Below are 26,676 nucleotides of genomic sequence, written 5' to 3'. Positions count from 1 at the left end.
TAACAAGAGTGAAACTCTGTCTCAAAAAAAATAATAATAAATAATAAAAATTAAAAAAATAAATAAATAAAAATAAAAGGGCTGGGCACGATGGCTCAAGCCTGTAATCCCAGCACTTTGGGAGGCCGAGGCGGGTGGATCACGAGGTCGAGAGATCGAGACCATCCTGGGCAACGTGGTGAAACCCTGTCTCTACTAAAAATACAAAAAATTAGCTGGGCATGGTGGCATGTGCCTGTAATCCCAGCTACTCAGGAGGCTGAGGCAGGAGAATTGCTTGAAGCCAGGAGGCAGAGGTTGCGGTGAGCCGAGATTGCGCCATTGCACTCCAGCCTGGGTAACAAGAGTGAAACTCCGTCTCAAAAAAAAAGAAAGAAACTAACGCAGAAATGCACAACTTAATGGAAACCGAACAACTGGCTCTTGAATGTTGACTGGATAAACAATGAAATGAAGGCAGAAATAAAGATGTTCTTTGAAACCAACAAGAACAAATATACAACATACCAGAATATCTGGGACACATTTAGAGCAGTGTCTAGAGGGAAATTTATAGCAATAAATGCACACATGAGAGCAAGGAAATATCTAAAATCGACACCCTATGATCAATACTGAAAGAGCTAGAGGAGCAAGATAAAAAAATCTCAAAAGCTAGCAGAAGACAAGAAATAAGTAAGATCAGAGCAGAACTGAAGAAAATAGAGACACAAAAAACCCTTCAAAAAAATCAATAAATCCAGGAGCTGGTTTTTTGAAAAGATCAACAAAATAAACCGCTAGCCAGATTAATAAAAAAGAAAACAGAGAAGAATCAAATAGATGCAATAAAAAACAATAAAGGGGATATCACCACCAATTACACAGAAATACAAAGTACCATCACAGATTACTACAAACAACTCTATGCATACAAATCAGTAAACCTGAAGAAATGGATAAATTCCTGGACACTTGCACCCTCCCAAGACTGAAACAGGAAGTCAAAACCCTGAATAGACCAATAACAAGGGCTGAAGTTGGGGCAGCAATTAATAGCCTACCAACCAAAAAAAGCCCAGGTCCAGATGGGTTCGCAGCCGAATTCGACCAGACATACAAAGAGGAGTTGGTACCACTCCTTCTGAAACTATTCCAAACAATCCAAAAAGAGAGAATCCTTCCCAAATCATTTTATGAGACCAACATCATCCTGATACCAAAACCCAGCAGAGACTCAACACAAACAGAAAACTTCAGGCCAATATCCATGATGAACACAGATGCAAAAATCTTCAATAAAATACTGGCAAACTATTGCAACAGCACATCAAACAGTTTATCCATCACGATCAAGTAGGCTTCATCCCAGGGATGTAAAGCTGGTTCAACATACGCAAGTCCATAAGCATAATCTACCACATAAACAGAACCAAAGACAAAAACCACATGATTATCTCAACAGATGCAAAGAAGGCCTTTCACAAAATTCAACAGCCTTTATGCTAAAAACTCTCAAGAAACTAGGTATCAATAGAATGTATCTCAAAATAACAAAAGCTATTTACAACAAACCTACAGCAAATACCACACTGAACGGGCAAAAACTGGAAGCATTCCCTTTGAAATCTGGCACTAGACAAGGATGCCCTCTCTCACCACTCCTATTCAACACAGTATTGGAAGTTCTAGCCAGAGCAATCAGGCAAGAAAAAAATAAATAAATAAAGGGTATTCAATTAGGAAAGGAGGAAGTGAAATTGTCTCTATCTGCAGATGACATGATTATATATTTAGAAGACCCCATCATTTCAGCCCAAAATCTCCTTAAACTGATAAGAAACTTCAGCAAAGTCTCAGATACAAAATCAACGTGCAGAAATCACAAGCATTCCTATACACCAGGCGTCCCCAAACTTTTTACACAGGGGGCCAGTTCACTGTCCCTCAGACTGTTGGAGGGCCGCCACATACTGTGCTCCTCTCACTGACCACCAATGAAAGAGGTGCCCCTTCCTGAAGTGTGGCGGGGGGCCAGATAAATGGCCTCAGGGGGTCGCATTTGGCCTGTGGGCCGTAGTTTGGGGATGCCTGCTATACACCAATAACAAACTAAAAGAGAGTCAAATCAAGAGCAAACTCCCATTCACAATTGCTACAAAGAGAATAAAATACCTAGGAATACAACTGACAAAGGATGTAAATAACCTCTTCAAGGAGAACTATGAACCACTGCTCAAGGAAATAAGAAAGGACACAAACAAATGGAAAAACATTCCATGCTCATGGTTAGAGAGAATCAATATTGTGAAAATGGCCATACTGCCCAAAGTAATTTAGAGATTCAATGCTATCCCTATCAAACTACTTATGACCCTCTTCACAGAACTGGAAAAAACCACCTTAAACTTCATATAAAACTAAAAGAGAGCCCTCATAGCCAAGACAATCCTAAGCAAAAAGAACAAAGCTAGAGGCATCACGCTACCTGACTTCAAACTATGCTACAAGGCTATTGTAATCAAAACAGCATGGTACTGGTAGCAAAACAGAGGTATAGACCAATGGAACAGAACAGAGGCCTTGGAGGCAATGACACACCTATAACCAGGCCGGGTGTGGCAGCTCATGCCTGTAATCCAAGCACTTTGGAGGCCAAGGTAGGTGGATCACCTGAGGTCGGGGGTTCAAGACACATCTATAACCATCTGATCTTTGACAAACCTGACAAAAACAAGCAATGGTGAAAGGATTCTCTATTTAATAAATGGCATTGGGATAACTGGCTAGCCAAGTGCAGAAAACAGAAACTGGACCCCTTCCTGACACCTTACACTAAAATTAACTACAGATGGATTAAAGGGCTAACACCATAAAAACTCTAGAAGAAAACCAATGCAAAACCATTCAAGACATAGGCACCAGCAAGGACTTCATGACTAAAACACCAAAATCACTGGCAACAAAAGTTAAAATAGACAAATGGAATCTAATTAAACTCCAGAGCTTCTGTACAGCAAAGGAAACAATCATTAAAGTGAACCTGCAACCAACAGAATGAGAAAAAAATTTTGCCATCTACCCATCTGACAAAGAGCTAATTTCCAGAATCTACAAAGAACTTAAATTTATAAGAAACAAACAAACAAACCTACTCAAAAGAGGGCAAAGGACATAAACAGACACTTTTCAAAAGAAGACATATATGAGGCCAACGAACATATGAAAAAATGCTCATCATCACGAAAGAAATACAAATTAGAGAAATACAAATCAAAACCACACTGAGTTACAAATCAGATACAAATACAAACACAAATCAAATCTCACACCAGTTAGCATGGCGATCATTAAAAAATCTGGAGACAGCAGATAATGGAGAGGATGTGGAGAAATAGGAATACTTTTACACTGTTGATGGGAGCGTAAATTAGTTCAACCATTGTGGAAGACAGTGTGGCAATTCCTCAAGGATCTAGAAATAGAAATTCCATTTGACCCAGCAATGCCATTACTGGGTATATATCTAAAGGATTATAAATTGTTCTATTATAAAGACACATGCACACAGATGTTCGTTGCGGCACTCCTTACAACAGCAAAGACCTGGAACCAACCCAAATGCCCATCAATGATAGACTGGACAGGGAAAATGTGGCACATATACACCATGGAATACTATGCAGCCATAAAAAACGATGAGTTTGTATCCTTTGTAGGGACATGGATGCATCTGTAAACCATCATTCTCAGCAAACTGACACAAGAACAGAAAATCAAACACTGCATGTTCTCACTCATAGGTGAGGGTTGAACAATGAGAACACACGGACACAGGGGAGCATCATACGCTGGAGTCTGTTGAGGGAGACTAGGGGAGGAACAGTGGGGAGTAGGAAGGCTGGGGAGGGATAACATGGGGGGAAATGCCAGATATGGGTAATGGGGGGATGGAGGCATCAAATCACATTGCCATGTGTGTACCTATGCAACAATCCTGCATGATCTGCACATGTACCCCAGAATCTAAAGTATAATAATAATAATTTTTTAAAAACCTAGAAACAAAACGAAAAATATTCTTCTGGTCTTTGCAGATTGGCTTTGAGTTGAGACACTCCTTAAATACTCAGCTAGGCTGTTTTCAATTCTGCCTTAGTCTTTACTTCCTGCTTACACAGAGCCTACAGATCAGAGTTCAAAGCTCGGGGTGTTTTTGTATGTTTTCTGAACATGGGTCTAGCTCCGGATATGTGTGTGGCCTTCTGGATTTCCATATATATATATAATGTATATATACATATAAACACACACACAGAGATATCTCATATTCCCCCCCCCCCACATATATATGTAATTTAAGAGATAGAGTCTTGCTCTGTCACCCAGGCCGGAATGCAGTGGCATAACCATAGCTCACTGCAGTCTCAAATTCCTGGGCTCAAGCAATCTTCCTGCGTCAGCCTCCCAAGTAGCTGGGACTACAAGTACACCACCACACCCAGCAATTTCCAGAGATTTCAATGGGTGGTTTTAAAAAACGGTTTTCACCAGTTACACTTGTTTGATAGAGACTGGGTCCATGGAGCTCCTTGTGCTGCCATCACAAAAATGAACTGTACTCTCACTTATCTTTTCAATCATTTGATTCTATTTCTAGTCTTGAGGTTTCTCTTGAATGCAGTTAAATTACTTAGAAACAAGTTGATTCCTTCAGGTCTTCCTTTTAAGAATTTTTAGCCAGACCTGATGGCTCACGCCTGTAATCCCAGCACTTTCAGAGGCTGAGGTGGCTGGATCACCTGAAGTCAGAAGTTTGAGACCAGCCTGGCCAACACGGTGAAACCCCGTCTCTACTAAAAATACAAAAATTAGCCAGGTGTAGTGGTACGGCCTGTAATCCCAGCTACTCCAGAGGCTGAGGCAGGAGAATTGCTTGCTTGAACCCAAGAGGCGGAGGTTGCAGTGAGCTGAGATTGTACCACTGCACTCAAGCCTGGGCAACAGAGTGAGAATCTGTCTTTAAAAAATAAAAAAAAAGAATATTTAGAGCACAATGGCTCATGCCTCTTTGAAACCATCTTGGGCAACAAAATGAAGCCCTGTCTCTACAAAAAAATGAAAATATTAGCTGGGCATGGTGGCACACACCTGTAGTCCCTGTTACTTGGGAGGCTGAGGCAGAAGGATTGCTTTGGCCCAGGAATTTGAGGCTACAGTGAGCTATGATCATGCCACTGCACTCGACTGGGTTTGCAGCAAAACCCACCTTGTCAACATTCAGGCTAAGGCTATCTGAAGCAAGGGTACTTCTGAGTACTCAATGTCCTGTGCCCCATAAAAGTTTTCCAGTCTAGTTGGTGGGACTATTCTCAGCACTGTGTTAGTGCATGATTGCCAGATACTGTTTTCTCTAATCCTTTCAGGTGGATTAGAGGTTGTTTCTTCACAAGCATGCATTAATCAGTACTTCACTGAATACTCAAGAGGAACCCTACAGTCATCTGGAGTTTACTGTGTGTGTAGCTCTCTTCTCTCTGGTACTCAATCCTGAAAAGTCTAGCTAATTAGGTCTCACTGGACTTGCAGTAGAGATGGGTGAAACCAGTCTATATATTTCAAAATACAAAATTAACTGGATATGGTGGCAGGCATCTGTAATCCCAGCTACTCAGGAGGCTGAGGAAGAAGAATCACTTGAACCCTGGAGGTAGAGGTTGCCGTGAGCTGAGATTGCAGCATTACACTCCAGCCTGGGCAAAAAGAGTGAAACTCCATCTCAAAACAATTTAAAAAAAAAGAACGTCTGCATCCAGTGGATAGGGTGATTTTAGATTCTGAACCAATGTGTGAAGCACCATGGGGATTTTATATCTAATGAAAATCACATAGAGTCCTGGGTAGAAACAAGATTCTTTTTGTGCTTTATCTGGATCGATGTCAAAAAATTTCAATTCCTTTTATCAAGATTAAAAAGTTATTCCAGCTGGGTGTGGTGGCTCTTGTCTGTAATCCCAACACTCTGAGACCAAAGCAGGTGGATTACTTAAGGCCAAGAGTTCAAGACCAGCCTGACCAACATGGCAAAACTCAGTCTCTACTAAAAATACAAAAATTAGCCAGGCTTGGTGGCACACACCTGTAATTCTAGCTACTCAGGAGGCTGAGGCACAAGAATTGCTTGAACCCCGGAGGCGACGGCTGCAGTGAGTTGAGATCACACCACTGCTCCAACCTGGCAGGCAGAGCAAGACTGTGTCGGAAAAAAAAAAAAAAAAAAAATTTCCAGGGTTCTGGCTTTGTGGAGAGGTTTTAGTTTCAGTACCCACCCCACCTTGAGCAGGGGCGCAGAGCAGGATCAAGACCTCATCTCTTTTCCCTTCACAGACATTAAAACTCAAGTTTAAGGTTTTTTGTTTTTGTTTTTTTTTTCTGTTTTTGTTTTCGTTTTAGAGACAGGATCACAAGTGTTGCCAAGGCTGGCCTTGAACTCCACCTCAGCCTCCCAAGTAGCTCAGACTACAGGCACATGCCAGCACATCCAACTTAAAACCCAAGTTTATAACCAATGAAACTATTTCTGAATCTGAAAATCATCTCCAAGATCACTGTAACTAGTTTTCAACTTGTTAATCATTCTGGCACATAATGAGTTCCTTGCTGGTGAGTTCAGGTAGGTATTAAATTGTTCATTTTTAAATTCAACATTTCAAGCTAGTTACAGCAGAAGATGCTATATGTTAACTAAGTCTATCATGTTTTGGGACTGTAAGTTTCCCTCCTCCATAAAAGTTTAGGCAAAAGTTTATATATGTATGTAGATATGCATTAGTATGGAAAGAGTCCATCTTCAATCAAATTCTCAAATGCATCTCTGACCGAAACAAAGGTTAAAAATAATTGCTTTAAACCTTTGATTCACTTGCCTAAAATGTTGCAATTTAGATGCTATTTCTACAATTCTAGGAATTATTTGAACTTATTTTCCCTACCGTATATCTGAGTGTATTTTCTATGTATTTCAAGCTAGTAAATCTTGTCTTCGTATCTTTCTTTATCCCTAATTACAACAGATTTTAAACACATAGTTTTTTATTCAATGGCCAATAGAATGAAGATCCTATGTATCCCCCTTGAATGCGAAAGCCCAATATATGCAAGAAGAAGAAAGAGAGATAGGGAGAAAAGAACTAGTCTGAAGAATTAATGTAGTACACAGAAAGACAGCATTTTGATAAACACGGTATGATAACGGTTAAGATCTGAAGACAGGAATAAGATGTTAACCCCAGAGACGGGGAGCAACACTTCTGAATGTACATCTGTTTTATAAAGTGACCCTTGATTAAACTACCTAGCCTACTTGATTTTTACTCTAGATACACAGGGCAAAATGAACTGTTTGGCAAAAAGAAAAATTTAGGGGTTTTTTTTGGAGACATGGTCTCACTCTGATGCCCAGACTGGAGTGCAGTGGCGTGATCTTGGCTCACTGCAGTCTTCACCTCCCAGGCTTAAGTGATCCTCCCACCTTAGCTTTCAAGTAGCTGGGACTACAAGCACACACCACCATGCCCAGCTAATGAAAAAAAAAAGGTTTTTTTGAGAGACAAGGTCTCACTAAATTGCCCAGACTGGTCTCCAACTCCTGGGATCAAGAGATCCTCCCTCCTTGGCCTCCCAAAGTGTCTGGATGACAGGTGTGAGCCACCATGCCCAGCTGAAATTTTAAAATAATGAATAACCATATATATATATATATATATATATATATATATATATATACACGCACACAAAATACATATTTATATGTATATCTTAAATGTCCATTACAATTATAACATTGAAATAGTTAGATAATTCCACATATAAATAACTAAATTAGGGAGGAAAATTTTTTTTTGAGACAGAGTCTTGCTCTGTTGTCAGGCTGGAGTCCAGTGGCGTGATTTCAGCTTACTGCAACCTCCGTCTCCCAGGTTCAAGGGATTTTCCTGCCTTAGCCTCCTGAGTAGCTGAGACTACAGGTGTACATCACCACACCTGGCTAATTTTTGTATATTTAGTAGAGACAGGGTTTCACCTGTCTCTACTAAATATACAAAAGACAGATCTTCTCAAACTCCTGGCCTCATGATCCACCAGCCTTGGCCTTCCAAAGTGCTGGGACTACAAGCATGAGCCACCATGCCTGGCATTTTTTTTTTAGACGGAATTTCACTCCTGTCGCCTAGGCTGGAGTGCAGTGGTGTGATCTTGGTTCACTGCAACCTCCACCTCCCAAGTTCAAGTGATTCTCCTGCACAGGTGCCCACCACCATGCCTGGCTAATTTTTGTATTTTAGTAGAGACAGGGTTTCATCATGTTGGCCAGGCTGGTCTGGAACACCTGACCTCAGGTGATCCGCCCTCCTTGGCCTTCCAAAGTGCTGGGATTACAGGCATCAGCCACTGCACCTACCCAGAAATATTCTTTACAGAAGATTCCATTCTCAGTAAGGTGAAAAGAAAAACCGAGAAAGAATCAACTAATTTTGGCATTTAGAGTTTACTGAAATATATACCTAGAACATCATAAATAGATTATCTATTTCCTTGAAAAATTATCATGAGACACATACAGGTAGAAATCAGAAAAACAATTGAAAAATATTACAATTGATAAGACTGGTCTTCTTTTTTGAAAAACTATGCATAGCTTAAGTTCATAGTTGACATACTGCTCTGACATTCCTAAATGAAATAAAAATTCACTATAACTACTACTTATTCACTTCATTTGGTTCTTCCAAAGCATTACTGTTAATTAGCAATAACAGTAATAACAACAAAAAAAAGATAGTTTCTGACTTCTGAGAACTTACTTTCGGCTGAACACAGTGGCTTATGCCTGTAATCCCAGCACTTTGGGAGGCTGAGGCGGCACCTGAGGTCATGAGTTCAAGACCAGCCTGACCAATATGGTGAAACCCTATCTCCACTAAAAATACAAAAATTAACCAGATACAAATACAAAAATCTCCTCTGCACCTGTAGTCCCAGCTACTCGGGAGACTGAGACAGGAGAACTACTTGTCCCCAGGAGGTTGCTGTGAGTCAAGATCACGCCACTGCACTACACATTCCAGCCTGGGCGACAGAGTGAGACTCTGTCTCAGAAAAAAAAAAAAAAAAAGAATTTACTCTCAAGAGCTTCCTTTTAAAATGTTCCTTAACTTAAAAGTGTGTCAGACAATTTATACATTAATAACCAAATCTTACAAGTCTTGTCATGAATAAGTAAGGTAGACTTCTATGATTTAATCTGTGTAATATTTAAGGAAACATTACCTGCCCCAACCTTCACTTGACCATTTAAATTTTTTATTCGAAAGTATATTTTTTCCAGATGATTCTCTGCTAGCAACTAACAGCTGCCAATCAAGAGGAACCATTATAATGAGAAGTCTTATTGATGTAGAAAAAAAGACAAATATGGCTGGGTACAGCGGCTCATGCCTGTAATCCCAGCACTTTGGGAGGCCAAGGCAGGCAGATCATGAAATCAGGAGATCAAGACCATCCTGGCCCACATTGTGAAACCTCGTCTCTATTAAAATACAAAGAGTTAGCCGGATGTTGTGGCACGCGCCTGTAGTCCCAGCCACTCAGGAGGCTGAGGCAGGGGAATTGCTTGAACCCAAGAGGCAGAGGTTGCAGTGAGCCAAGATCACACTACTGAACTCCAGCCTGGTGACAGAGAAGACTGTCTCAACAACAACAAAATGGCAAACATGAAATTCAAAATCAAACAAACCTGAATTTGACTATTAGCTTTCCCACTGTATAACCTTGAACAAACTCTCAAAACACTAAAAAGAAGAAAAATGCAACAAACAAAAAAACCAATAACAGCTAGAGGGAGAGTGTGGCACATAGTCCGTTGTAATTGACTTTTTTTCACCTCACCTATCCTGTGAGTAAACAGGGTCCAAACATTTCCCATATTACATAATGAATTATGTAACAGATACAATTTCCACAATTTTTGTTACAGGCCTCAAGGTTCTAAGGTCACGTATTTTACTCAGTTATTAAATTCCATCTACATCCTTTATATTTTTCTTATATCTAGAAAACATTTTGTAAAATTCTGCAATTCCTGTAAAATCCTAGATCCTAGCAGGTAGCAATAAGAAGAGATTATCAACTCCCCTGGCCTTAAATTAAAAGTCTCTTGAGGTTTGATCCCTTGAACTAAAATATTTACTAAGGTTGCAAAAGATAAAAAGATTCTACATAAAACAAAACAAAACAAACCCTAGATAACAAAACATTTCCCTTTCTCCTGATCTAATCCTCTGGTTCCACTTTCTTCCAGTCCTGAGCTAAGGATCCAAAAGCAAGTAATCCCATTATAAATTGAAGCAACATAATAAATACCTCAAAAGTTGTTTCTATTGAGGTGGTAGGTATACCCCAGTGGGAAGCAGATTTACTTGCTAAGTAAGAATAAAAGATTGGTGTTAGACACTTTAATACTCCAATCTCAACATAAACTATCTTTGTCTACATGTTTAACAGTAATTGAAAAGTAGAGGCTAGGGCCGGGCGCAGTGGCTCACACTTGTAATCCTAGCACTTTGGGAGGCTGAGGTGGGTGGATCATCTCTGGTCAGGAGTTCAAGACCAGCCTGGCCATCACGGTGAAACCCCATCTTTAAAAATAAAAATAAATAAATAAAAAGAAAAGTAGAGGCTAATACCACTCTATCAGAATACTTCCAAGAGAGTTAAATTTCTATCATTCCAAAATGAAGTTACACATTGTTTTCCAAAGATATTTCCTTATGAAAATCAATTTCTTTATTGGTAATTTATATGGGAAATTTTCTACTTTTCACTTAGACCAAATGCCCTCTTCTATACCCTTGCTATAAGTGTGGTCCATAAACCAGCAGAATTGGCAATCACTTGGGAGCTTGCTAGAAACACAGAATATCAGGCATACTATACCCCCATACAGGATACTACTATACCCCAGACCCAATGAATCAGAATCTGCATTTTAACAAAATAACATATGATTTATATGCACATTAAAGTTTGAAAAGTATCTCCTCTATACAATCAGCATAACTCTATACCTTTGACTAAATGATCTTAAGGTCCCTTACAGTTATTTTGCATGAAAAATTATATTTGACAACACTGAAGCCCATATATATATATATATATATATATATATATATATATATATATATTTGTTTGTTTTGTTTTTCTGTTTTTTTGAGATGGTCACCCAGGCTGGAGTGCAGTGGTATGATCTCACTGAAACCTCTGCCTCCTCCTGGGTTCAAATGATTCTCCTGCCTCAGTCTCCCGAGTAGCTGGGATCACAGGTATGTGCCACCACATCTGACTAATTTTTTGTATTTTTAGTAGAGATGGGGTTTCATCATATTGGCCAGGCTGGTCTCAAACTTCTGACCTCAAGTTACCCAACCACCTCGGCCTCCCAAAGTGCTGGAATTACAGGTGTGAGCCGCTGCACTCAGCCTGAAGCCTATATTCTTACATAATAAGAGTCGGCTGGAGCCAAGTTAGAGCAGGCACTCACTCTAGTTCCCCCACCTCTCACCTGGCCCTCTTCATCTATTTATGTTAACTGCTTGGCTCCTAATCAGCAGAATTCAAGAAGTGCCCTTTTCAGTGTTTGTTTTTTTTTTTTTTTAAATGCTGTCAGAGGTAAAAACTCATTAGCTGAATGTTTAGGTAAAAAAAAAAAAAAAAAAAAAGTTAATTTACCTTGATGGGAAGTAGTGAGGTCCTGGTAGGAAGTAAGGGTGATGAAAAGAGAATCTTGGTGGTGTCCCAAACAGTGTGGCTGGATGGCCCAGGGGAGGCGGCTGGTAGACATGTGGGTGTGGAATAGGAGGAGCCTGGGGGATCCGAGCACTTCTTGGGCAAGCAGAAACACTGGAATACTCCTTAGGCGGCTGGATGGTTGAAGTTGCAAATCTGGCATGGGCAGTACTTGCACTAGTTGAAATCCTGTTGGAGCTCTCTAGAGAGACAGGGGTGGGTCGCTTCACAGTGTGAGTGGCTTCAGAATGCAGCCGAAGGGTGTCCGTTTGGGAAGGCCCAGCAAATCGTTGGGGTGGGAGTGCTGGGTGGAGAGGCAGACTTGGATCCTGGGCAGCCACCTGAGCAGCACTGGAGACGCTGGGCTGGAAAAGTGTGACAGGGCTTGGGCGCTGGACTGCAGGTGTGGGCAGTTGGATGGCAGGTGAGGTTTCACCTTTAGAAATAAAAACAGCATAAATCAAGAATTAACTGAGTCATTCCATGTTTTTCTTCTTTCAGTAATGTTTAAGGAATTGCATAAGCAGAGGCCTTCATCAACCACCTTACCTAACTGCATGATCATATCAAACCACTGTTTCCTTTGCAGCATTTTGAACAAACTGAAGTTATTTTGTTTTCTTGTTATTTACATTTTTTGTCTCTGTTTCCCAACTAGATTCTAAGTGCCATGAGAAGAGCGACATTTTCTGTTTTGTGTGCTGCTACATCCCCAGGGCAAAACATTCTGCCTGCCACAGAAGAGGCCCTCAACAAATATTTTTAGATGAATAAACAAATGAATAAAACTGTTGACTGATAAAAGACTGAACACACATAAATGCTAGTATGCATATATAAATTTAAAAAAGAATAATATGAAGCTATTGACATTAGTTACCTTTAAGGAGCTATGATCTAAGAGAGGGGATAGGGCAGTGGGGCAGGAGGAAAAGCCAGACTTAACATTTTATACCTACTGGTACTATTTGAATGTTCTGTTTATCTAAATATGTTAATCTTATTTTTAATATTAGGGATTTCAGAGTAGCAGTATGGGCCATTTTTTATTTTATAAGCTTCTCTATATTAAACTAAATTATGAATGACATTTAATTTTTTTAGTTGAAAAAACCTAAAATTATTTCACTCTATTGTATTCAATGTGAACATGAAAGGAAATTTTCAAGTGAGAACAAGGCTTGCCACAAGTCAACCATTTGTGATAGATTTAAAAGAAATACTGTTGCACCAGAGCATGAAAGATATGGCAGAATTTTTAAAGGTAAGTGAAACAATTATGTGTTTTAGCTTCCTGTTCCTGAAGACAGGTCTACTGATTGAGCTATTAAGTTACCCAAATGACATACCTAGCCTAAATTTAATTCAACTTTCTTGTAGAAATACAGATAGATGCCATAGCAAGAGAGTCATAATCTAGTGTACTGCAATACAGTTTGGAGTCTGTTAATAAAGAATATGGAGTCCAAGAAGATTCTGTGGTTGAACATGTCTCCGTCAGAGACTGAAAGAAAGTAGACCTTTCTCCAGCCTCATCCAGGTAAGACGTCCCTCTCCTTCCTTTCCTCGAGATAAAGCAGATAATGTCCCTCTTAAAGCAGGAAGTAGGGAATTAACGGACATAGCCACCTGTTTGAAGATGGCCTCTGACCCAGTGAAGTAGAGGAATAGGAAGTAATGAAGCTGCCCTGATTCTCAGCTGATAGGGTTATATAGAATAGTCCTCCTATCTGTCAGGCACAGACCCTACTGTCGCCTCTCCTGATTCAACAAGCACCAGTTAATTTCCTTTGTCCACATTCCCTCTAAACCTTGTAAACCTATCACCTATCATGAAATAGTATAAAACTTTGTGATTATTTGCCTGTCTGCCACCCTGACCATGGTCATTAAACTGAAGCTTAAGAGCAGGAACTCTCACCGGGTATGGTGACTCACACCTGTAATCCTAGCACTTTGGGTGGCCAAGGTGGGTGGATCACTTGAGGTCAGGAGTCTAAGACCAGCCTGGCCAACATGGTGAAACCCCATCTTAAAAAAAAAGAAGAAAAATTAAAAAAAAAAAAAAAGAAAAGAAAAATAAAGAGCAGGAACTTTAAATTTCCTATTCATATCCTGGTTAATAAAAAATAGTTAAGAAAAGTATGAATGAATACAGCTTTTATAAAAGTTCCAAAACCTTTAAATGAATAGGAAGACTCACATAAAATGAGAATGCTGGCATTACTGGCATCAATGACATGTAATCAAAGATCTGAAAAGAATTCCAGACTACCGTGTTATAAGTGAGATAAGGTGGGGTGGGGGCATTCAGCTCACCTTCACTTATGTATTTTTCCACACATGTCCACCACCAGAGCTTGTAGCACCACCACGACTGATACCATACCCACCTAGGATTGTAATACTAAAATCTCTAGGACTGAAATACTAAAATCTCCACCCAGAGAAATTTTCTGATCATGATCAACATAAGAGTTAGCATGATTCCTTACTATGTCTGCACACCCTGCCCTCCACCCTGCATATGCAGTGATGCTCACCTACTCCATGAATTATGCATATAACCGTCCTTGGGAAGGGAAGGGAAAGAAGGGGAGGGGAGGGAAGGGAAGGGGAGGGGAGGGGAGGGGAAGGGAAGTAGCCTGCAATCCCGCTACTCAGGAGGCTGAGGCAGAAGGATCACTTGAACCAGGGAGTCAGAGGTTGCGGTGAGCTGAGATTATGCCTGGCAACAGCACAAGACTTGGTCTCAAACAAACACCTCTGTTCCAGCATGGCGGCTCACACCTGTAATCTCAGCACTTTGGGAGGCCAAGGCGGGCCGATCACCTGAGGTCAGGTGTTTGAAAAACTAGCCTGACTAACATGATGAAACCCATCTCTGCTAAAAATACAAAAATTAGCCAGATGTGGTGGCATATGCCTGTAATCCCAGGTACTCGGGAGGCTGAGACAGGAAAATCACTCGAACCCGGGAGGCAGAGGTTGAAGTGAGCTGAGATCACGCCATTGCACTCCAGCACGGGTGACAAAGTGAGATTTCATCTCAAAAACATAAAATATAAGTGTTTTTTAAAAACCCTCAAGGGTAGAACTGAGAAAATTTTAGACAAAGTAGGTACAAATGTCCTCTGCCAGAGATTTTTAGAAAGTCAACATAACCTCCAGCTATTGAAACTGGTGATCTTGAGAACTCTAGCTTGGTGAGTCTATTATCTACACCTGAAATGGTGGTGAAATCTATACAGTATGATATTAATGCACAAAGCTTACTACAAAAAAATAGAGCAAATTGTTTCTATATAAGAAAAATCATGTACCTCACTATCTTGATATCTTTCATGGGAATAAAGCAAACATGCTTGAAAAACAAAATTACCATAACTTCATACTTAGAATATGAAATTACTTGAAACAAACAAAAAAGTGTACAAATTAGCATCTGCACGACAAGATATTAAAATTATGATTCCCTAAGAGATGTGTGCTATAATCTGTTCTAACTTAAAGTCTCACAAATAATTTAGAATATTAAATATACAGTAAAATTTCCAAATTTGCAAGTGATACTAACTCCTCTATGTAATATAATGCCAAGTTGATGAGAACAATCTATAAGAACATATTTCAAAGCTGTATGATTGAGGAACAAAATAGCAGATAAATTTCACCATTTATTATTAAGATGTATATCTTAATAATTCCTAAATTATGCTTATAAGATAATGTTCTCTGTTTATCTTTTTAGATGCAAGAAATAATTGTTTTTTTCTTTTTAGAGACAGGGTCTTGCTATGTTGCCCAAGCTGGTCTCGAACTCCTAGGCTCAGATGATCCTCCCACCTTGGCCTCCCAAAGTGTTAGGATTACAGGTATAAGTCACTACAACTGACCCAAGAAATGAATCTTTACTGACACTATATATCATTAGAAATAAGGAATATTGCAAAAAACTAAGCACAAACAAGAAAACCATTCTTGTCTTAGATTTGATTACTGTTGTGTATAGCTCTGAAATGCTTCCTATAATTCTGCCTACCATACTTAAATACAACATCATGGAGAAAGCACTCTATCAACATTAGAAGCAATCTTCCAGTTTTTACTCAGTCCTTATCTTTGCTCAGAATGATATAAAATATATCAAATGTCAGTTGCTTTAAATAAGAACATTGTTAATTCTGTTTCTGGGAAAATATACAGCATTTAACAGTGGGTAGAAGCAGATGTAAGTGAGGTCTTGGAAAAAGGGACAAAAATAAGAAACTTATATTATGAAAACAGAAATCGTAATATAACACAAGCTGGGCATGGTGGCTCACGCCTGTAATCTCAACACTTTGGGAGGCCAAGATGGGTGGATCACTTGAGGCCAGGAGTTCAAGATGAGCCTGGCTAACATGGTGGAACCCTGTCTCGACTAAAAATACAAAAATTAGATGGGCATGGTGGCATGCACCTGTAGTCCCAGCTACTTGGAGGCTGAGGTGGGAGAATTGCTTGAACCCAGGAGGCAGAGGCTGCAGTGAGCGAAGATTGCACCACTACACTTCAACCTGAGCAACACTCTGCCTCTAAATAAATAAATAAATAAACAAATAACATATCAGAAAAGCAAGGAACGCGGACAAAGTTATACTTAAGACTGGGTTGAAATACAAGATTAAATAAGTCACTGCCAAATAGTGAAGGCTGAGAGTGCTTGACTGTGCTAGGAGAGAACAGGGCTACAGGATCAGCTCTCTGTATCGCTCTCCTGAATCTAAACATCTGGAATGTAGCTTGTTGCTATCAATTGCTAAAACGATACATTTTTTAAAAAACTGAAAATGCCTACGATTCTAATAACTCAGTTTCCAAGATATCTAAAACTTTCAACTCATAGGGGTGGCTTCATTACTAGAAGGTTTTAAGAAAAAACAAAAACAACAACAACAAAAAACCTAGAAAAAGCAGTATGTTTAAGCAGTCTTAGCAGTTTTAAGAAAGTGGACTGGGGGTGGTGGCTCACACTTATAATCCCAGCACTTTGGGAGGTCGAGGCAGGTGGATCACTTGAGCCTAGGATTTGACACCAGCATGGGTAACATTGCAAAACTCTGTCTCTATAAAAAAAATACAAAAAATTAGCTGGGCATGTTGGTATGCACCTGTAGCTCCAGCAACTAGGGAGCCTGAAGTGGGAGAATCCTTGAGCCCAGGAGGGCAAGGCTGCAGTCATCTGTGATCCAGCCACTGCACTACAGCCTGGGTGACAGAGTGAGATCCTGTCTCAAAAACAAACAAACAAAAAGTTATAGGAAGTAGTGAATGTATAAAGCTCTCCTTAAAAGATGGTTAAAATATGTTCTGGAAAAACAAACCAATGATGGATAGCCCTATAACAAGTTATTAAGATATTAGGTTCTCAATTTTTGGTTTTTAAAATCAACAAGAAGAATGTAAAGAACTCAGAGGAGACATTTAGATTAATATAATGAGCCAAACAAATATTTGGTAGAAAATAGATTACTTCCATTGCTTTTCTAGAGCAGCAGAGAATGCTCTCAACAAATCAGCATCATTACTAAGTTCCAGGACAGGATGCCTCATACCCCTTAGCAAAGCATTCTTTTATACAGATAGTGAAAAGATTCTCCTTTTTCCTATTGAATTACCTCAGTCATTTACTGCATTATCTGCCTAATCTATGGGCTTATCCTGATTTCCCTAAAAGGTCTGAGGTTTTACACATGGATTATTTGCTACTCTGACAAACGAAGTGTTTTGATGTCTACTGAAATTTTTTTTCTCCTATTCAATGTTCTCTTTCCCTCTTCTTGATTTTTTTCTTAATATTGTTGTTCCAAATTCTTAAGACTAACAGAAAGAAAACTTCAACTTGCGGTAAAATTTTCATGCAGCTATTTAAAAAATAGTCATCTACAATAAAACTAACTCACCAACTGGATGAGTGATGGGATTCTGTAGGCTGGGAATTACCACAGAGTACGTAGGTGAGCGGTAAGGATAAACTGTTGTAGGATTTGTAGTGATGATATTCTGTGTGGTACCAGAAAATACATTGGAAACACTTAGAGGGAAGCGTTTTCGCTTCCCTGGACGAGGCTGATAAACCCAACCTATAGAAGATAGAATACATTTAAATGTATAGACTCTAGCCTTTAAATTTTTTTTTTCATATTAAAATGCAAAGCACTTTAAAGTTTTTAAAAATAAATTACTGTCTAAAGTATCTTTTCCAACTCCTGGATACTATTTCAGTAAATGACTGCTCCACTGTATATTTTAACATACATATCCAAATAGCTCCTGACTAGTGGCCAGTGTTATAACTCCTAATTGAAAGGAAGAGGGTCAAATGTTTTATAACCAATGACACAGAATGAATCTGTAATAGAGTCAACATCAAAACCACTATATTTGAATCCCAAAGCTTTTCCTCTACCTTATCAATGCCTCACTATGACATTATTCATCTCCTGTTTCCTCACTTTCTGTAATATACAATTGAATATATCTTACAATGCAATAGTCACTAATGATCAGTCACTATTTTTATGCCTAGTTCAAGAAGAGTCACTCTCCTAGACTCAGCAATCTTCAAGTCCACAAATAACTCAATTTCTTACAAAGTCAGAACAGTGGAACTATGGCATTTGCAGCCCCTGTGTAACCAGAACAATCACTGGTTCCCGATAGTTGCTGCCTCTGACTGTCGTTCCTAGAACCTCTCTGCCAATATTTCAGAAAAAAATTTTTGTTCCACCTTGCATAGTTATGCTGGCCATACACAGCGCATTTTCCCAAACCTAATCCCAATGTTCTCACTGCTGGGGAGAAATCAGACTCATTTCACACTATATCATGATGGGGCTAAATCTATCAATCAGAAGGCAGGACTATGTTCCGACAAGCATATGTTAAAATGGAATATGGTAATAAGCCCTCATTCTCCTTAAGTATGTACTGCATTTTTTTTTCTGTTGTGATCATTTTAACACTTCTATAGTTTACTTGAAAAATTATAGCCTAAAACTTTGGAGATGTACTTGCATTAAATTTATATCTATCTAAGTCAAACCACAAAAAAACCTGCATGTCTTCTGATTTGTATGGGTTGGTGAATATGAAATCAGATATCCCTTTGCTTAGTTCTGTTTAAGGAAACTCATGCCCAGTGTCATTTCAATCATTGTTATAATATTCATTATTCCCTTTATTGTCCATATTCAAAAAAAACTATACATTTTTGTCTTTCAATCTCAACCTAACCTAATCTTTAACTAAATAAATTCATTTAAAAGAAGAGGCATTATTTCATTTGATTACCAGGAAATTCCTCTCTGTGCTTTTCTTTAATCTTTTGTGCTTCATCGTAATAGGGTTTCTTTTGTTCTTCACTAAGTTTGTTCCACTCTAACCCGAGCTGGACACTGATTTCTGCATTGTTGGCTGCTGGGTTGGCTTTGGCTAGTGCTGGTCGGTGGATCCTTGCCCAAACCATAAATGCATTCATGGGTCGCTTCACATGACCATTTCTGTCCTTACTGAAGGGAGTATCTGGTATGCCTACATGGCAAAAATTAAGAGACTAAATTAATGTGACATACACACACAATTTTAAGGTGAAGTATGCCTCCACCTACACTTATTTTTGAAATATCTGGAGAAAATATATACTTCTATAACCAAAAAAACCTGCCAGTATTCCAACATTCCTTACAACTCCTGAACTTGCCATTCTGAACCGTACTTTAGTATGACTTCTTTTCCTCAAAGAGAATAATATTGTTTAAGATATTGAGGAAATAATCATGTTGAAGACAGTAAATTGCTGGCTTATTACTTCTTTGATCTGTATTATTAATACCTCTAACAATAATTAACATTTGGTTCATTTCCCAATAAAAATATTTTATCATTAAAGAACAGGAAAAATGCGTGACTTACTCATGACTATACTCTTAGCTAGGTAGAGAGGTTCTCTATAAATGTTCACAGCAACTCATCTACATGCTGCTCTAGTGTCCTTTCCAGCAAAAATATTTATAATACTATATTACTTGTATTTTACTATGAAGGTGAAGCTCCTACCACATTGAATCAACAACACTAGTCCTGTGTCCTGGGAGAAAAATTAGAGAAAATAATAAAAATAATTTTTGGGCCTGGTACGGTGGCTCATACCTATAATCCCAGCACTCTGTGAGGCCAAAGCAGGTGGATCACCTGAGGTAAGGAGTTGGAGACCAGCCTGGCCGACATGATGGAACCCTATCTCTGTTAAAAATACAAAAATTAGCCATGTATGGTGGTTCATGCCTGTAGTCCCAGCTACTCGTGAGACAAAGGCATGAGAACTGCTTCAACCTGGGAGGCGGAGGTTGCAGTGAGCTGAGATTACGCCACTGCACTCCAACCTGGACAAGAGATGAGACTCCATCTCAAAATAATACTAATAATTTTTTGAAAGTCACCGAAGGCAGGCGCAATGGCTCACACCTGTAATCCCAGTATTTTGGGAGGCTGAGGCAGAGGAGTGCTTCAGCCCAGGAGTTCAAGACCAGCATCTCTCTTTGATAAGATAAAATTAAAAAAAAAAAAAAATCATAGAGCCAGTTGAAATTTCAACAAAGGAAGTTATCTAAATTCATCTCTCATGTAGTTTATCAAAAATAACTGTCCATACATTTATTATTTTAGGATTACTTAATATAAAAAATTTCTGGCCGGGCGCGGTGGCTCAAGCCTGTAATCCCAGCACTTTGGGAGGCCGAGGCGGGTGGATCACAAGGTCAAGAGATCGAGACCATCCTGGTTAACATGGTGAAACCCTGTCTCTACTAAAAAAAAAAAATACAAAAAATTAGCTGGGCATGGTGGCACGTGCCTGTAATCCCAGCTACTCAGGAGGCTGAGGCAGGAGAATTGCCTGAACCCAGGAGGCGGAGGTTGCAGTGAGCCGAGATCGCGCCATTGCACTCCAGCCTGGGTAACAAGAGTGAAACTCCGTCTCAAAAAAATAAATAAAAATAAAAAATAAAAAATTTCTTTAAAACACTGAGGATGAAATACGTAGTATAAAGTAAGCTTTCCCTTTCTTTCCCTTAGAAAATGAAAATAAAGTCTAAAAAATACTAAAGATAAACGCAACAGGGTAGAGTGGAGGAGAATAATCAACAAATAAAATTTTTAAAAAACAAAGTTAGGCCAGGCGCAGTGGCTGACGCCTATAATCCCAGCACTTTGGGAGGCCAAGGCGGGTGGATCACGAGGTCAAGAGATTGAGACCATCTTGGTCAACATGGTGAAACCCTGTCTCTACTAAAAATACAAAAATCAGCTGGGCATGGTGGCACACACCTGTAGTCCCAGCTACCCGGGAGACTGAGGCAGGAGAATTGCTTGAACCCAGGAGGCGGAGGTTGCGGTTAGCTGAGATTGTGCCATTGCACTCCAGCCTGGGTAACAAGAGTGAAAATCCGTCTCAAAAAAAAAAAAAAAAAAAAAAAAGCAAAAACAACAACAAAAAAAGCCAAAGTTAATGAAAATATGAACCAAAGATTAATATGACTTTCCAAGATGTGTACTGGCAAAACGTCCTGTGTGAACTAAATCTTAAAATAAGAATTTACTAACAATATATTTGGAAATACTGGATAGAAATAAAAACGTCTATTGGTACTTGTTACTGCTACAACTGGTCATTTATTTAAAAACAATTTTTATAGCTCATTCTACCGTATTCTTTTCAATATTTCTATAAGTCCTTACCTTTCAGAGGAATAAACACTAAAATATTACATTGAATCGCGTATTGTTTTCTGCTAGAAGAATGATGATTGTTCATTTTTAAAGACAGCCTCTATAACTGGTATAAACTTTCCAGTTAATTATAATCACTTTTTTCATTAAACATCATTATTTCTTCTATATCTTGATAACATATAAAAGTACTGAACTAATGGGCCGGGTGCTGTGGCTCAAGCCTATAATCCCAGCACTTTGGGAGGCCAAGGCGGGTGGATCACGAGGTCAAGAGATCGAGACCATCCTGGACAACATTGGTGAAACCTCGTCTCTGCTAAAAATACAAAAAAAAAAAAAAAAAAAAAAAAAAAAAAAAAAATTAGCTGGGCATGGTGGCGCACGCCTGTAATCCCAGCTACTCAGGAGGCTGAGGCAGGAGAATTGCTTAAACCCAGGAAAGTACTGAGCTACTATAATACAATATGTTTAATCTTATTTGTAGCATATAAACTGAGGGCTCTGTGTTGTCTAGCAAGAATACTTCTATTTTTGTGTACAAAACTTAGTCCTATCTAAATGGGCCTTAAAATAGATTTTTAAAAAAATACTTGAGAATCTTGAAGGTGTTTGTCTATTTTACTGCTATATGTACAAGCCGATCAGAAGTGACACCTGTACAGACTCTGCCCTGAAAACAATCAGTTCCATGGCTTTACTTTTCTATTTTAGACTTGGGAACGGCTGACATGATCAGCTACGGGGCAACACAGGTGCAGTTTTCAAAACCAGACTTCCCTGCTGTCTAATACCTGCATCTGAGGGCAACACGGTGAGCGGGACATCTTTGGTTTCAATTTTTACGGAAGGCTCCAGTAGGGACTGCATTTTAATAGGCACTGGTGTCAGGGGGACCTTGGTCAATCTTATGAGCTCTGAAGGCGGAGCTCCCTGAAACTGGATCCGGGCCCCAGGGGAAACGGTGTGGAGAGTCAAAGGGATCCTGAGGTCTTGCTGGTGCGGCCCAAAGGCACCGGACGGCGGGGCCAGGATGACCTCTGCGCTGCCGTGAACCAGGCCATTGGACGCGGGCTCGGCGCGGAGCCTGCAGTCCTCCAGGAGTCTCTCGGGTTCCTCGGTTTTGATCCCTCCTTCTAGGGTGGCCGCCGGGCTTTTGCCTTCCCCGCCTTGCATCGCGTCCCGCATGACCTCCTCCGCCTCCAGCTTGCCCTTCTCGTTCCCTCGGAAGTAGTCGAGGGCGGGCCCGGGGCCTTCCACCTTGACTGCCCTGGAGGCTCTCGGGCCGGTCTCCACCGCCCCCTGAGGCCCCACGGACGGGTCCAGGCCAGGCCCCAGCTCCTGCTTCTCGGCCTTGACATGCAGCACCCGCGGCTGCACCGGGTGCAAGTCGGGCCTGAACGGGGCGCCCTCGGACGCGGCCGGCGACGGCAGGAGCAGCAGGTCGGGCCTGAACTGCAGCAGCCGCGCCTGCGCGGGCGAGGCAGAGGCGTCTTCGTCCCCAGCCTGAGGCTGCGGTAACAGCAACACCTGCTCCGGGTTCACCTGCACCAGCCGCCGCGCCGCTGACTGTAAGCCGGACGAGGCGGCCTCCCCGCACGAGGAAGCCAGTGTCGCAATGGCGGCCGCGCCTGGTGTGGGCGGCGACGGAGGGGGTTCCCCGGCCGCTGCCCAAAAGGAGGCGCCCTCGACCGGCAGCGGGGGTGGAGCGGGACGCAACGGGCGAGGTGGAGGAACCCGCGGCAGTTGGCGCGGATGAGGCAGCGGCTCCGGCCTGGCCCTCTCCATGGGGGAGGGGGACGCCCCGGCCTACCCCCGGCCGGGATTGTGAGCTCAGCCGTTTGTTGGCGACCTTCCCACTCCCCCTTTCGGTTAAGACCCTTCGAAGGCCTTTGCTACCCAGAACCCTACGCGGTTCAAAACGCAGCTCTCTGTCTCCACCCAATCACAAACGACAGATACCCCCGGATGGCCAATCACAGGCAGGTTTTTCTGGCTCCTCCCGGGCCCTACTCTCGCCTGGTGCTGAGTCCTCGAATCACCCGCAATGGCAATGGCGGGAGCCGCGGCGCGTGTTGTGCATTTTCCCCCCTGCTCTGACTCTCCCTCTCTTCCGGAGTTCTCTTCTGGCCGTTGTCCTTAGCTATCAACCCCGCCTGCTTGGAGCTGTGACAATGGCGTTGCCCAGGAAACCTTGCGCTTCAATGCCACTGATGTCCAGGGAATAAAGTCTTGGGCACGGCCTTGTGCACGCTCCTGGTGTGGACTGAGTACTGTGTTTGGGCTTTTGAATCTTTGCCAAGGGAGAATGGGGAAGATTTTGCAACTTATCAATAACTCATTAGCTGATTTGGCCAGGGAGGGTCTTCAACTTTGTGTGATTCTTCTGCTAAAGTTTCGATTAATCACCAGACCCTGTGGCCTCCTTCCGAAATATTATACGTCCCAAATTCATCCACTTCTTTGTGTCTCTAATGCCATTACCCTGTTCCAGGCTCCCACCATCTTTCACTGGGATACTGCCATAGCCCTGTAAATAGTCTCCCTGCTTGTCACCCCTGCACTACACACCAGTACAAGTGATCTTTTGAAAGCACAAATCTAAGGTTGTCACACTTTTCCTAAAGCTTTCCATGGCTCCCCATTGATCATGTGATGAAAGTCTAAAATTCTTGGCAAAGCCTTAAAAATCCCCCAATGGCTTGGGCTCTAACCTACTACTATTAGGTTGGTGCAAAGTAGTTGTGGTTTTTGCCATTAAACAGTTACCACTCTGGCCCTGACTCTTTAGGTTTCAGCCGCATTGGCGCCATCATTCTCTTTCTACTGGAGTGTGTTTAAACATGCTCAGCATGCTACTCTTTCTTTTGTGTCTCAATTCCTCCTGCCCATTTTTCAAATTGCAGCTCAAGTGGGACTTCAGAGAAGCTTTTACTGACTCTGAAAATCAGGTCAAATCTTCGTCTACTTACACGTCTATCACTTCGTTTGCTTACCACAATTTGGAATTATAATTTTTATGTCATGATTCAACTGCCTCTCCCACTTGACTGTAAAGTCCTTGAAGGCAGAATTGTTTGTGTTTTGCCCATTACTGAATCTCCAATACAGACCATTGAGCCTGGCATATAGTACTGAATAAATACTTGAATAAATAAATAAATGAATAGCGACTGTGAAAGGGTAATAATAATCACTACCTGTGTTAAGGGTTTACTCTTATGCTAGACGCTGTTCCAAATCCTTTCCACCCTTACGCGTCTCCTTTTACTAGGATTGTGTTTGTTTTCATTAAACATCACCAAGAAAAACAAATCGAAATCCTGTATTAACACTTGCTGCATTTCTAAATGACATTCTGGCCAAAAGCTATAGTTTATCTTGAAGTAGGTGATTTTTGCAATTAAGACAAGTTATCACTCAAAGAAGACTAACTCCAATTCATTGTCTAATCCTCTGGTAACAAATGTGGTAAATAGGAGTTCCTGTACTTGGCAGATAGACAAGGGCAACAGTTTTCAAACTTTCATCTCAAGAACTTTTTATACACCTAAAAACTATTGAAGATCCCAAAATTGCTTTTGTTCATGTGGATTTTAGCTTTCAATATTTACCATTTTGTAAATGAAAACTAATTTTAAAAATAGTTATCAACTCATTTAAGACATCAACAATAAAACCATTAGGTGGTAACACATTTTCATGGGAAAAAATTATATTTCCCTGACATACTCACAAGAGAACGAAGTGAAAAGAGCAAATATTGCATTAGGATTATTATGAAAACAGTTTTAACCTAGCCAACTCTCTGAAAGTGTCAGTCCCCATACACACTTTGAGAACCACTGTACTAAGATTTAAATGGAAGAGGCAACTGTGTGCACAAGCAAAAGCTGATAAAAGAGGCAAATAAATCAAGTTGTCAGAGATGTGTGAACCAGAGTGACTCCAAATTGAGTACAGACTGGGTAAAGTAAGGCTGAAACATACTGGGTTGCAATCCCAGACAGTTAAGGCATTCTAAGTCACAGGATGAGATAGGAGGCTGGTACAAAATACATGTCATAAAAACTTTGCTGATAAAATAGGTTGCAATAAAGAAGCTGGCTAAAACCCACCAAAACCAAGACAGTGACAGGAATGACCTCTTGTCATCCTCACTGCTACACTCACACCAGCACCATAAGAGTTTACAGATGCCATCGCATAGTCAGGAAGTTACCCTATAATGGTCTGAAAAGGGGAGGCATGAATAATCCACCCCTTGTTTAGCGTATCATCAAGAACTAACCATAAAAATGGGCAACCAGCAGCCCTTGGGGGGTTACTCGGTCTATGGAGTAGTCATTCTTTTATTCCTTAACTTTCTTAATAGACTTGCTTCCTCTATGGACTTGCCCTGAATTCTTTCTCGTGCCAGATCCAAGAACCCTCTCTTGGGGTCTGATTCCGGATTCCTTTCCTGTAATATCTTTCTGGTGACCCAGATGGGATTATAGTGCATAAGCCCCCAGTAAGTGGTGCGTCCTGTAATATCTTTCTGGCGACTACAGAATGGACTATACTGTGAAAACCCCCGACCCAGGTAAGTGGTGGGGTCTGGTAACATCTTTCTGGTGATTTTTACTTTTGGTGAAGACCCTGGTTTGTAAGCAGGTGAACCCTAGAGGGACGATACTGAGGAGACCCCTGACTCAAAGGAGGTAGGCTGCAGCACTGACCGGATAACTTTGGGTAAGTGACAGGATACCCAGATAAGGAATGGGATTGGGTTAGAGGCCCAACTTAGGAGGATTAGAGTCCCTTCTAAGATTTAGGGGGTGAAAAAACCCTCTCAGTAAAGTCCCTTTCGGCTAAGAACAGGTTTGGCACTACGGGATGTTAACTTCTGTTCTCCTTGAAATAATCTGCCTTGTACTCCTTGCTGACAGCTGTGGGCGACAGGGTTAGGCATGTACGGAATCAAGGGACATGAGGAGATTTTTCCTTCCATAAAGGGGAAACTCGAGACTGATGGGACTGCTGGAAAATATCCCTTCACTATCAAGAAGCAGCCGACTGAACTTTTCGCTGTCACTGCAA

At 40.8% G+C, this 26,676-nt stretch overlaps 1 protein-coding gene across 2 annotated transcripts in view; it reads right to left on the bottom strand.

Annotated features, from left to right (window-relative positions):
• The window catches only part of LOC101042087 (SRY-box transcription factor 30), a 29,532-nt gene extending 4,833 nt beyond the window's left edge, over positions 1 to 24,699 (bottom strand). The window contains exons 1-4 of one of the 2 annotated variants that reach the window (XM_039460413.2): positions 22,389 to 24,699; positions 19,159 to 19,398; positions 17,769 to 17,948; positions 11,767 to 12,259 (exon numbers count right to left, since the gene is read on the bottom strand). In XM_039460413.2, coding sequence (XP_039316347.1) covers positions 11,767 to 12,259; positions 17,769 to 17,948; positions 19,159 to 19,398; positions 22,389 to 23,382 — 1,907 coding nt within the window. In that variant the 5' untranslated portion in view covers positions 23,383 to 24,699. The remainder of the gene's footprint in view (positions 1 to 11,766; positions 12,260 to 17,768; positions 17,949 to 19,158; positions 19,399 to 22,388) is intronic. The other variant, XM_074390413.1, reaches the window with a different exon arrangement.
• Between the last annotated feature and the right edge of the window lie 1,977 nt (positions 24,700 to 26,676).

This window comes from Saimiri boliviensis, chromosome 20 (genome assembly GCF_048565385.1).
Source record: "Saimiri boliviensis isolate mSaiBol1 chromosome 20, mSaiBol1.pri, whole genome shotgun sequence".
In the NCBI taxonomy this organism is placed as follows: domain Eukaryota; kingdom Metazoa; phylum Chordata; class Mammalia; order Primates; family Cebidae; genus Saimiri; species Saimiri boliviensis.
The sequence above is the reverse complement of the archived record's forward strand: the minus strand, read 5'-3'. Positions and strand labels throughout refer to the sequence as shown.